This window comes from Electrophorus electricus, chromosome 20, assembly GCF_013358815.1.
Source record: "Electrophorus electricus isolate fEleEle1 chromosome 20, fEleEle1.pri, whole genome shotgun sequence".
NCBI lineage: Eukaryota > Metazoa > Chordata > Actinopteri > Gymnotiformes > Gymnotidae > Electrophorus > Electrophorus electricus.
In genome coordinates this window covers 12,837,090-12,850,837 of record NC_049554.1, presented here as the reverse complement: position 1 = coordinate 12,850,837, position 13,748 = coordinate 12,837,090, and the positions used below count along the sequence as shown (strand labels likewise).

The 13,748-nt window shown below is 43.1% G+C and overlaps 1 protein-coding gene across 5 annotated transcripts in view; it reads right to left on the bottom strand.

Moving 5' to 3' along the window:
• hdac11 (histone deacetylase 11) overlaps nucleotides 1–4,924 on the bottom strand; it is a 20,314-nt gene extending 15,390 nt beyond the window's left edge. The window contains exons 1-6 of one of the 5 annotated variants that reach the window (XM_035520571.1): nucleotides 4,756–4,924; nucleotides 4,329–4,384; nucleotides 4,120–4,165; nucleotides 3,621–3,772; nucleotides 3,035–3,135; nucleotides 1,649–1,765 (exon numbers count right to left, since the gene is read on the bottom strand). In XM_035520571.1, the coding sequence (XP_035376464.1) occupies nucleotides 1,649–1,765; nucleotides 3,035–3,135; nucleotides 3,621–3,687 (285 nt within the window). In that variant the 5' untranslated portion in view covers nucleotides 3,688–3,772; nucleotides 4,120–4,165; nucleotides 4,329–4,384; nucleotides 4,756–4,924. Of the gene's footprint in view, nucleotides 1–1,648; nucleotides 1,766–3,034; nucleotides 3,136–3,620; nucleotides 3,773–4,021; nucleotides 4,100–4,119; nucleotides 4,166–4,328; nucleotides 4,385–4,755 lie in introns of those variants that run through there. The other 4 variants (XM_027029950.2, XM_035520570.1, XM_035520572.1 and 1 more) reach the window with 4 other exon arrangements.
• Nucleotides 4,925–13,748: the final 8,824 nt, after the last annotated feature.

The following is a 13,748-nucleotide window of genomic DNA, read 5'->3' as shown; positions in this document are numbered from 1 at the left end:
AGCACACAAGTCATTCTGCCCAAGAACAGTTAAAGAAGAACAAAAGTTAAGCTTTTTGGAATGGCTGAGTCAAAGAAGTGTTGTGGAAGGAGCCAAAACAATGAGTTTATGGGAGGAACCCCACCAACATTACTGAGCTGAAGCTGTTTTCTAGAGAGGAGTGGGTTAAAACTCCTCCAAGCAGATGTGCAGGACTGACCAATAATTACCAGAGATGTTTAGTTGCAGTTATTGCTGCACAAGGGGGTCACAGTAGATACAAAGTGCAAAGGTTCATGTACTTCTGCCACACACAGATATGTAATATTGGATCATTTTCCCCAAGAAATAAAAATTGGATCATTTTCCTCTGACAGGGTCTAAAATATTTGTCTCATTTCTTCGACTTTTCATGGATTTATGTGACAATCTGATGAAGTCTTAGGTTAAATGAATGCAGAAATACAGAAAGGGTTCACAGACATTCTAACACTGCTGTCCAGATCTTATTAGCAGACATAATTGCATACTAATTTCTTCAAATCTTTGGTGTAACCACCACGGGGAACTTGGCTAACTTGTTGGTAAGTGTAGAAACTAAGAATTATATATATTAATAATATATTAGACATTAATCATCTGTCTCATTCTTTTTTCTCATTCAGTTTTGACAGCTTTTTTCTCATTCAGTTTTGACAGCATCTTCTTCCTATGATCAATTCTTAGTCATGCAGAGAAGGCCATGCTCATCAGAGCCTTGTTCCACGTTTGTGACTCCGCCCCCATGTCGCCATCTCTTCTGCTAGCACCGTGCTGAAGCCTTCCCACAACCGAACGTGCCTACTCTCTGCCCCTCTGTGCCCGCTCCAAAACTAACGCACTGCGGAACGCCCGCCAGGGCTTCATCCCAAACATGGAAACGATTCCTCAGTAGCGCACCACATAAACAAGTGAACGGCAAACCCGGAGGGTGATGAACAAGCTTGTGAACGGGAACTGGGTGCTAGGACCAGGTGCTATGGAATCATGGGAAATCTGCAGAACCAACCGAAACTGAGGTCATGGCAACATGACCGCTACTGAGACAAGTGGCTTTGATGTTAGATGTCAAACAAGGCAGGCCCTTGGGGGGGGGGGGGGGGGGACATCAGGGTGACTCATCTAACAGACATGCTACAGTGCATACCATATTTAGTAAGCATGGTTTTAGGTCTTATTGCCAAAAAAAAAAACCAAAACTGCAAATAAATTCAGTGATCAGTGTTTTCATTTCAGAAAATGATCCCTTTTTCACTCGTTGGGGTTGTGTCTATCTCAGTGCGACTGTAGCGTATAGCGTATGTGCTTTCGTTTCCTCTCCAGTGAGACATCGAAAAAGGTCACATCCGTGTTGTCGAAAAGAAACGCAGCATTTAAATAAGAAAAGTCGTAGTGTGAGTGTTTGTAAAAGCTGATATCTGTGAGTAGAGCGTCCTTGAGTCTGAGAAAGGTGCTATATAAATGTAAATAATAACAACAATAATAATAAAGGGAACCAAAGGTCTAGGGCTTATTGCAAGTTGTCCTGTGAGTGAGGTTCCCTAAGGAACCTGCTATGGTTTATTGTGTGTGGCTGCACATGTGGGTTTACGTACGCGTGTGTGAGCGGGCATCTCCCCGGAGCACCTACCATGATGGTGCCACCCGTCTGGGTTCGCAGTGGCCTTAGTACTTTACGCTGAACCAAGAAGTTGGGCAGGAATATGAGAGGAGGGATTTCTGTGATAGTGGCAACCACCAGGGACCACTGGAGACAGAGGAGAGGGAAAAACATGCACGCGCACGCACACACGCATGCACACACAAACACAGACACATTTTCATGCTAAAAAAGAAGTACTAAATATATTAGGGGTTTTTATCAGCATTTGATCACTTCAATCTAGGAAAATACAATAAACAACAACAAACAAAGGACAAAAATGCACCAGTGAGACATTAAATAAAAGCATAACACAAAGAATACCAGGTAACCATAACTTCCTGGGGCCAGTTCCCCAAAAGCACTGCAGTATTAAGGTCAAGATTATATTAAGAGAGTGCGTTTTGCGACAGGCTGCGTCATTTCGGCACTACAGCCCTTTTAGGAAACTCGGCCTCGAGCTGGAATATTCGACTTGAAATTCCGTGTGTGGCTCTTTCACGTGGGTTTGCTTTTGGGAGCTGCCGAATGACAGTGGCAAAACCAGTAGCAAAATGTTAAAACACGATAACAGACCACTACTGACGTACATTCCACAGTACAAAAGGAAGGGGAAAACTCAAAACGTAGTCACAGTGGAACTGAGGTACCTCTCTCGAGCCCTCCAAGAAACCGTTCTGCATGCAGAGGGAAAAAATAATAACACAGAGCCAATTTAAGGCGTGATGATCTTCAACAGACACAGCTAACACCTTCCAATGTAATATAAGCTGCCCTTTAACACTGGTCTGAGATCAGCCCCAGGCGTCCGCTCAAAGCGCTCAAGGACGAGGCCCGGCCAATCCCAGAGCACACGGGGAGTCGCGCAGCGGAACATCCCAGCTACAGAGAAGCAGCGGGCCGCGCTCCAACCCGGTCGCTCTGCGGGGCCGTCGGGGGCCGTCAGGGGCCACCCCAAGCCAAAGCAAAACAGCCGACTCGCAGCGAGGACTGCAACAGAGATCGAAGGCACCTCGGGAAGCCTTGGCCATTTCGGGCGCACGCATTCTCTCCGCTGCCACCTACAGGCTATAAAACGGAGACAACGGCACACACGGCCGGCGGAAGCGACCGACTGGGAGCGGTACACGGGAAGGTGAACAGTTCGGTCATTTAAAGGCTAATTTAGCATTTGAATGCTAATGTATCCAGCTTTTTGAAGCCTTGTCAATGAGCCCCAGGATGTCGTTCACACATTCGGCTTTCGGGGGTCCTCATTTCTTATATCCCCACTGCATGCCAGCGGGAGGCGGAGGGAGAGCCGTGACATTTTCCAGGCAATCAAAGAAAATCCAAGGCCGAGGCAAGGATGAGGAGAGGGCTGGGGGACTGTACCTTGAGTCTGCTCAGATAGCGTCTGGTGTGAACCACGAGGAGGTCCTCCTCGCTAGCCTCCCTCGCTGGGACTATGGTCTCATCCGTGATGAACTGCTCCTCTGTCAGATCAGGGGAAAACGTTTCAAAGCTCTGAAGAAATGGGTCTTCAGGAGAACGTGCGCTGTCGTTGCTACCTTCCCAGACCGTTCCCCACCTCTGCCATACGCTTAGCAAGGTGATGTGCAGAAAAACACCACATTGCCACGGTTAAGAGATGGCCTGTGGAATAGGCCATGAGACAAGTTGTTTTGTTCAGGTTTATCCGAAGTGCTAGTCGAGTCAGTCTGCCTCTAATCTCGTGCTCTGAGTCGGAGTGGTTGGAGGAGTGAGGCAGCCCTGATACCCCACCCTCATTATTAGTCCTTACCTCCACTCATTCTTTCACCTCTCGCTACACCCCCCCCCCCCCCCCCCCCCCCCCACACACACACACACACAAACAACTCCTTTGTTTTCTGAATCTAAAATGCTGACATGTATTATTCCATCTGACATTAGCTCCAGGTCTACAATACCCCCCTCGGAAGGTTTTGGGCGGGGGTACCTTTTAAAAAGTGGATGACTTTGCCCCATTTGCCTGCATCAAAGGGGTGGAGCTTCTCCAGCCCCATAAAGGTGATGTTATACTCCGGGGAGTAAACGATTGGCAGGCATGTGGAGGGAACCCCCACATACAGCTCCGTCTGGTGTGAGCTACTGAAAGAAAACAGAAGGAAAAATATTCCGTTTACTACGGTTTTATTCCACATTAGGATAGTGTTAAAAACAAAACTAAACATTAGGTAATTATATTAATTAGATTATATTAATTAATATGCTGTGACATTGTTTTCATACTTATCAATAAATCTTACTTCTCTTTACTCTTAAAATATAAATCTTATTTTTCTTCAATTTCACCCTTGGATCTGTAAATAAAGGATAAATAAAGTTCGGTCTGTCTACCTGTGGTGGACTGGGGTTCAGTCCCCTGTCTGGGCAAATGTGCCATGCTACACCAATACGAGGGCTTGGGCAAGACTCCTGACACCACACACACCTACCTCTGAAATATGACTGAAAATTGTATGTCGTTCTGGATAAGGGTGTCTGCCAAATGTGTAAATGTAAAATGTTAAGTATTAATTATTTCAAAATTAACATGCATTTAGGACATACTACTGATTATCACTGATAATCCAGTGTGGTATACAGTATGAAGGCAGAAAAATCCTTGTTTAGTGGGTATAGGATGCCAATCTAGAGTACATACCTCTTTACTTCTGAGACGTCTGTCCTGGACATAGTGAATCCTGCATCAGTTTTCACCTGTGATAAAGTATATCACAAATATGTGTATATGTATGTGTGTGTGTGTGTGTGTGTGTGTGTGTGTGTATTATGCATATAAATGTGTATAGGGGCTATTTATATATACTCTAGACCCGGGGACCGGCGTCGCAGAAAACTACATTTCCCACAATCCCCTGCCATTCGTGCACACGCTCGCCAGGCAGTTCTGCGACACAACGCCCCCGTGTTTTTGGAACGACGTTTCGTTTTCATCGTTTTATTCGAGGTGTCGGACGAACACGGTGGGTTTAGTGCGCACTGTGATCTTTAGCGCGCTCGGATCGACGCCCGTGCCTCGCTGGCTCTCACGGAAAACCGCTGTCAAACGCGCGAGAGGCGCCACTCACCTGCTAGCTATCGGAAGGTCTCTTATTTCTGGGGTTATTTCTAGGGCGAGGTTATTGTGTCCGAAACGGTTGCAGACGGTCATTGGCCCGGAAGGTTCATCCCGAACTTACAAACCGCCTTTTTCCTGTTTTCCTCGTTCCCGACGCATGCTCGCGCTGTTCACGTGTGCCTCCCTTGGTTACGTCATATTTCGTTAACCGGGGGCCGTATCCGGAGCTCGTGAGATTTGTCTGCAAATACTCGCAATCGCCAAATGACGCAACGAGCGATGATTCCATAGTTTGCCGTGTCCTGAATCAATACGGAATAATAATAATAATAATCCATTTTTGTTTAATTGTCATTATAGTGTAGTAAAGTTTACTAAGTGTATTCAACAAAAATAATTACTGCTACTATATCGATATTTATGTATATATATATATATATATATATATATATATATATATATATATATGCACATACATTATTAAGTATCACATAATAATATTGCATATATCAATACCACATATATGTATATAATATAATATAATATTGAATAATACATCTTGATTGGAGGCTGTGAAGATATGGGTTGCTATAGCTTGCAGCCGTACTGCTGCTGTGAGAACGTTATCAGCGCCTGTCTGTATCTTACCACAGTGTACCTTTCCCACAACGTAATCACTAAGAGAAATCTGTAATTTTACAAATAGCCATTTCGGCATGCTTGCAACACTATGGCCACCACGTGTCTAGCATGGCGAGAAACACGGCCTGTAATTCTCCTGAATTGATTTGCCGAGTAACCCATTACTAAGGCAGCTGCCTCCAGCATCTTCGCTTTCTAAAAATAGTGTGTAACACTCGCGTAACGACACCATCGCTGTAGAGAATCAGGCGTGAGGTCCAGACGGAGCCGCTCCACCGCTGGGTGTCTGTACACCCTCTGGGCCGAAAACCATTTTCTGACCAGCATGTCTAAAACCCTGAAAGAAAGCGTTCAGCTGCTTCATATAGCCAGTTTTGAAAAATGATTCTTAATGGCTTCAGAGGTGGTACAGGCAGGAGTTCGCTGCCTTCTGTCTTCTGCATCCTCGCTGTGGGCCTATTTATCTACAGTCTGGTAACTTGTAGCGTGAGTAGCTATGTGAGTAGTTCTCTCTATGACAGAATATTTTCTCTTACCGTAAATCGAGGGTCAGTGCTGTTGATTTTCAGATCTCAGTGTTGGTTTTTTCTTATCTTTTCTCAGCGATCCCTAGGTGAGCTTAATTAGTGCTTTGCCATCCTGCACAGAACCGCCTCTCACCTCTGTCCGCCTCTGCAACAGGTGTTTTAACGCCTAACGGTCGCTTTTGACCTCTTGTTGAGATTAAATAGCCCAGTTGTGCCAACACTGTCCAAGAGGAGTTTCTGATTTTAACTGAAGTACAGTATGTCAGAGAATGAAGGATTGCACCTCGTCTCGCCTTCATTTTAAAAGGTTTTGAGTCTTAGAATTATATTTTTCTCTTTAGTCAAAACCTCCTCTGTAAAGAGGGCTTTGTCCTTTAAATGTGACGACGCTGCCAAATCATCAGAATACTTGAATACTTATTCAATATTATATTTCATAATTAGAACCTCTGAGCAAGAATCGTTACATTTTTAAGGCTTTTAAAACAAAAAATTATTATTCAAATAATAATATCCCCATGAAAACCTACATGTGTCTGTCATATCAAACAGCAAAATCACAGTCCCGAACTTAGGAATACAGTGCTGAATTTGCATCCCAAAGTTCAGCTGGACATGGTATGAGCACAATGAGTCCAACGGTACGGATTTTCGCTGTGTCGTAACAGTCAGTGCTAATCCTGGCCCATATGGCACTGCTTTGTTATTCCTGAATGGAGTTTTTAAGGATTTGCTGAAGGCCAATGTTAGCACTGCACAAAATGAGGGTTTCACACAACCATGGTGACATCCCTGCAGTGAGACCCACAGGGTAACATGCACAAGGTGACGTGCATAAGATAACATCGCCACAGTTGACATCGACAGGGTGATATCAACAAGGTGACATGCACAGTGTGACATGCACAGGGCTACATCCACAGAGTGTCATCCACATGGTGACAGGCACATTTTCCCTGCAACATTACCTGGTCCTACAGAGTCCCCACCACTCTTCCGTATCAGGCACGTTGGGTGGCTCTCATATCTAGTCGTTGCCTCCTTCATAAACATGGCCATCAGATCTACTGTGCCCTGACACCGTGGCCTGACACCTGAGTTCGCCTTGTTTTCCACATAGGTAGTTTCACAGTACCTCCTAAAAAGTAAAACCAGTGCATTCTTATGTTTCACTGAGAAATTTTGCCCAAAAATGAACAGCTAGAAAGAAGTCTGTTCCTTAGTTGAAACCATTAGATAAGGTAAACACTCCAAATACCGTGCACAAAAGGATAAACTGAAGACTGGCCCTCAGGATGTGTTTCTTGTGTCTGTTGTTGTGTCTGTTGTTGTGTCTGTGTCTGTATATGTCTGTTGTGTCCGTTGTGTTGTTGTGTCTGTTGTTGAGTCTGTTGTGTCTGTGTCTGTATATGTAGATGTCTGTTGTGTTGTTGTGTCTGTTGTTGTGTCTGTGTCTGTATATGTCTGTTGTGTCCGTTGTGTTGTTGTACCTGTTGTTGTGTCTGTTGTTGTGTCTGTGTCTGTATATGTCCGTTGTGTTGTTGTGTTGTTGTGTCTGTGTCTGTACGTGTCTGTTGTGTCTGTTGCTCCATGTACTATCCTCCAATGGATGTCAGGTGACCTTTCTGTACAATTGTACAATTGTACAGTGTCATCCTGCGGACTTCAGGGGAAGAACTGGTGTCAAAGAAACCAGCCCCCCTAGTTGAGGGAAAGTCCTCTAGAAGGTGTGCATTAGATAGAGGTGTCTGTCTCTGGGGTGGTAGGGCACAGGATCACCACTCACCTTCATTCCAAACCCCCATTGTCACAGTAACAGGGAAGAAAGGCTGTACTCACGGCCTCTCCTCCACCCACCGATGGCTGTCGGATTATTCAGGGATGTTCGGCGAATTCTTGACATCGACCCAAATACTTCTGGCTTGATCTCCGTTTTGTCACCCAGCTGTGCGATGTCAGCACATGCCAGGTGGTCTAACTTTCTATGCCCTGCACGTAACAGATGCGATAGCATACTGTCTGAAGATAGATAGAATGATGCACTGATGGAATAAAAGGATTTAAGAACTGCGGTTCCTCCAGCTTTCCAGTAGGAGTATCCGATGCCCTTCAAAGCGTAAAAACACCTTCCGTGATTCCAGAATAGATCTGTTTAAGAGAGTCGAGTTGAGCAAATACTGAGTTGAGCAGCCTCTTGAAATAGAGGAACAGCTGCATGTCAAGCCCTTTTCACCCCCCATTCTCAAAATTATGGTTGCTGCTCCCGGCCATGTGGCCTCCTCGCCCTACAATAGCCTGAAGAAAGGCCATGGTCCCCACCATACACTGTCCTTCTGTATAAGAAAACAACTCCTCATAGGCAGTACTGGCCAAACCAAAATAGGTCCTCTAGATTTCCTGCACCATTGCCACATGTGGCAGTAGCACAGTGAACTTGTACCACGTTGTGGAGGCCACACCACTAGGTAGTGAGCAGCTGGAACTGTGGTGGTAACCATTCCAGTCAAACCAGTCTGGTCCACGATGCCATTCCTGGTTTTTTTTTTTTTGGAAGTCTGTTCAGCCTAAGGAAACTCCTAAAACTTTTAATGTTTCCTGCACCTTCTTGACATACCCTGTCATCTGCATTATATTTGAGGGCCATTTATATTTTCAGACTTTTGGCAGACATTCTTATCCAGACCAATTTACATATCTTATCAATATGACAGTGTTTCAAGACCATGGCCCTGGTACAGCTGGTACCATGTTCCATCTAATCTACAAGCTTAGGAGATGGTCTCAAGGGCAGTATTACAGATCCACAGTATCATGTCTATCATTAATAAACACTGTGATATCATCTGTGTGAGTAGGGAGTGTACACTCTGGACTCTGACAAACCTGAAGTATTGGAAAACCATCATACAGCAGTGCAGTGGCTCAGTGGCTAAGCTGTACAGCAGACCAGAGAGTCCTCATACATCTCGAACACAAGACTGGTCAGTTAACGGAGCCCCAGCGTGGAGCATGATGGTCTAGCAACCATAAGCTGCACCCACTTCAAAAATGCGGCACCAACACAGTCAAAGGCCTCCTGTTGGACAAGAAAGATCAATTCAACCTTTCTACTGATAACTATGTATATTCCAATAAAAAAGAATTATGTTTTTAGGGCAGATGAATGCATGCTGTCTGATCTTATTGTACCACCGAATGTTCTGGTTTGCAGAACCATAGTGCCTGGGGCCCCCATAGGTGTGAGAATGTGGCTCTCAGAGGTGTGTGTGAAGGGAACCGAGATCTTCACCTTCTTACTTACATAGGATCTCGTATTTTTACACTGTACGTGATAAGACAAACCGGGTCAGGTTGGAAAGCAATTTAAATTTCATACAGTGAATATCATTTTCAAGATCTCAAATAACTTTCTTTACCCTTCTGCTTGAGTTTTTAATTTAGTTTTTAGCTGTTGACAAAGTTTTGTTGTTTTTTTTTTTTACTTTCCATCATCATCTTACATTTTTGAAAAGCATTTTCCTCTCTAGTGTTCCAAAAACCGCAAATCTTTCAAGGAAACCGGAGTCTGGCAATGACGTGACGTTAAGATAAGAACGTGCGAGACTGTTGAGGGCTTTGTAAAGTTATGTGAGAAGGAGGATTTTTGAAATGAATGTGGTACTTAACAGGAAGCCAGTGGAGATAATGGAAGCCACTGAAGATAACGTGATAAAAAGAAATCAACGTGATCGTGTTCTACATTAGAGGCTAATTAATGCTAAATGTCCCAGATTTAAGAGCCTCTCAAATATTCAGAAATTACACTTGCTACAGAAGCATGAGGAGTACTCTGCATTAGCTGCACTAAACCTCTTCAGAAAAGAGACACTGAGTGACAATGTCCACACACACACACACACACACACACACACACACACACACACACACACACACACACACACACACACACACACAAAACTACCTGTCTCACTATAACAAAAACACCCTACATTATTTATGATGCTTTGCTTATCTGCAGTTGTAATGCACAACACAATATAATCTTTTTCATATACTATATTGTGTTCAGTGTTCAATTTCTTGTAGTATTTTTTTTAATACTCTAAAACTCAGTAACCCAAGCTTTGGCAATACAAATGCACCATTATTTGTCATGCTTGAATTGAATTGAATTGAATTGAATTGAATTGAGGGATAAAGTGGTTGATTATTGTAGGGCAGTACTGCTATCACCAGTCCCAGAATGGAAACACTATGCGATTAAATGCAATGCTCACCGTCAGTCGGTGCAAAGCCCATCACATGATAAGAAAGTCCGGACTCTCACCAGTGAAGACTCCCAGCGGCCTTGACCTGGGTTTATCACCTCCTAAGGATGCTACAGATAATGTTGACTATGAATAAAGTGGGATTTCTGTTTTGTGTATTGAGCTGGAGAGACTAACTTTTACACTCTTTTTCTCTCTCTGATAAAACCCAAATCTTCTGCTTTAGGAGTTGGCACCTATATTCTGAATTATATTATTGCCATAAAATAAGAACAATTTGATCTAAGTTCCACTTCTTCCTTGGAAACACTCTTCAGGTGTTCCTCCTTGTGAACACTCACAGGTGTTCTTTCTTGGGAACATGCGCTGGTGTTCCTCCATGGAAACTCTCACAGGTGTTCCTCCTTGGTTTGTTCCTCCTGGATGTTTGGAAGGACATACACTTCTTATTGCACTAGACTTTTCTTCACATCCTAAATGAGCTAAATGTGAGAATGTAAAAACTAGCAGCAGCTTTGAAGCTAAAGCTCTGGGTCACATCTACTTAAAGGTAACTGACAACAGAAAAGAACATCTACTGCCCTGCATCGAAGAGAGACTTTCGAGGACAGAAACAATACAAATACCTTCATTTTAATTGCAAAATGCTTAAAAGAAGATTGCTGTGTGCTGCATTGAAAAAGTGACCCTTAAGCCCTTCTGATTCCAAACACACGCAGGCGGTCCACACCTCCACTGACGTTCACCCAGGGCTCTGGGCTTCGTTTATCTTCCAAATTCTGAAAAATCTTCTCATTTTGGACAGTTGGGTTAGTGGGAGATGGATGGTACGTGACGTTGAGAGAAATCTGTTGCTCTGAGAGGGTTCAAGCATGGAGAGGCCGGCACCTGGTCCACTATAACCACTCGATGAGTTTCCATGGCGACGGTCAAAGAGCGACGACAGCAGCGATCTGTGTTATCTGGTGCGACGCGCAGTAGCTGAGCCGCGGCGCTTATACTGCCCGGACCCAGACAGCGACGCGAGATGTGAGCTTGCGCTCAGCTGGCATTCACTGACTGGCCGAGCAGCCACGCGCTTTGAAGAAAAGGACTGCTAGTTTAAAAGACTAAAAGAACCATGTTTTAAAGACATAAAAGAAGTAAAAGTTGGGTCTGATACCAAGAAGTTGATCAGTGAGACAACAGGCATCAAGCAATATTTTAAGGGATTTGTTGACAAGAGGTGTATAGAATACACTAGAGGAGACTGGGCCTCGATGTACTAAAAACTGAAATATTTATTCAGTTATGGGCACTTTAAAATCCCAGGGAGGTTTTTTAAAATGTACAGATTTTCAGTTTTACTTTTCATTATATTAACTTCACATTAAAACAGAACTAGGATGCCAGAGAAGGAGTGTGACATTTGTGTATGAATTTCATAATTTACCCTTGCGCCAGACCCAGACATTTAGTCTTAAAACATGAAAGTGTGTAATTAAAATGTTACCTTTAATTTTTTTTCTTTTTTTTTGCACAAACAATAAGTGAATTAAATGTAAACTATTATAAAATATTCAGTGTTTGATAGCAAATTTTACAAATGTTTACACAGAATAAAGTGGTAATGGTTGTCAGAAGCACAACCAACAATTCTACCATTAGCCGAAAGCGTCTTCAAAAATCAGTTTATATGGCTACCAAGGAACCAACTGTCGAAGAAACAATCATGCCATTTGTCAGTTGTTAGAAACATGAGCAGAAAATAAAATATGAAGTAAATAACACTTGAGAACAGTCTTTTTTTTTTGTCATGTCAGTAATGTTGTAATTTTAAAAAACTATGCTAATAATCTAAAAATATTATATAAATGCCTACTTTTAGGAAACATAAAAAAGCCATTTTCTACTAAAATACTAAGATGTGATTTCCACCACACAGTGGACTCCAGTGAACCCAGTTTTATATGATATGACTAAAATGCTAAGTTTTAAAACATGCTATCACAGGCATAATGTTGACAGTGATTCTGACAGTAGTGCGTTTTTAAAAACGACGAGAAAAGTAAATAATATTCTTCCAGGCAATAAGAGATGACATAACTCGACACAAACCTATTCTCCTCCACAAATCTCTACAAGACACAAACCAGGAGGTACGGCCTACTGTTCGCCATATCCTTGAACCTTTTACCCCGGGCTTACGTTCAGTTCTACAATCGACAGATCAGTTAGAATGAATACCACAATCTGTCTGTTTAAAACATATTATTAACCTGCAAAAAATTGATTTCAGATAATTACAAACATTATTGAAGCCATTTAATGATTTAAACATCTAATATATTTAGTTAATGAAGACATAGAAATTGGTAAACAGCAAAATTAGTTTGAAGTCTGTTAAATGCCCGTTGACACAGGGGCTGAGGAGGATTAATTGTGTTCATTATTTTCTAATAAACGAGACAATTTGAGATGAGGTGGAAATGCCATTTGTCCATGATGGCACTACCACAATATCCACCTGCGATACAAATGTGTCCACTTTCCAATCTTGTTACTAATATGAATTAAACTATTAAAAGTTTGAAAGGTGGGTTTTTTTTCCCCTCAAGATTTCTAGGCATAAAGTACCTGACGCTTCAGACTCGCTACTGACGGCAGCCAGGACTGCATCTGCACTGCAGTGGAAGAGGGCGATGTTTTGAATAGTTTAGTCTACAAAGTGCACAGAGTCTTTATATTGCAGCTTAATGGCCAACCTTGTGCTTTTAGAAGTGTTTTGAGTGTTCTGATGTCCTGAGTTATGCCAGAATAGTCTGTGTTACTTGTGAAAACCTGTGAGCTTCTTGGAGTGTTCGCACAGGTTTTGATCTCGTGGATTCCGTGTCAGCATCCATTCTGAGCGCTCACCTGCAAGAAAATGCTTTATTACGTTTAATTAGGAATTCCCTGTCCTCAAAGTTTCTTTTTTATGCAAAGTTTGGTCTTTAAGCTACCATAAGGTGTCTGTTAATGGCACCCTAGAAAGAAATTAACTGCTTGGTTACGATTGTTGTATCGGAACATGCACAAACCAAAATCTGCCCTCATGACAGGGATGCTTTTGTGGAAAAAGAAACGGATCAACCACTGCCAAATGACTACACCAGTTCCAGTTTGTTTGCTGAGACGTTTTAACGGACAGGAAGCCTCACATGAGAGCAGTGTAGTTAAAGGGCAACCTGACCAGAATCCATGGGGGGGGGTTGGCTTGGCTTATGCATAATGTAGACAGGGAGATATTTTTGTCTTTCTATTGGGAATGGATTGAGCAGAGAGAGAAGCTAGACTCCGTGCCCCCAGCTGCATGATTAGCATGTACACCTCTCTTCAGGGCAGAGCGAATCTCCATTTCCACTGAGCTTTCTTTTAAGGAGGATGGTTTCACCGAGGACTGCATTTGAAGTGAAGCCCCTCTGTCGTTTGCAGTCAAAACTCATCCTTGTTTAATGATGCCAGCACGATCGCTAAGTAAACACGACATCATGCCCTGGCTGGTGTCCAGCCAGCCTTCATGTAACGCACACATGCCAATCACAGCG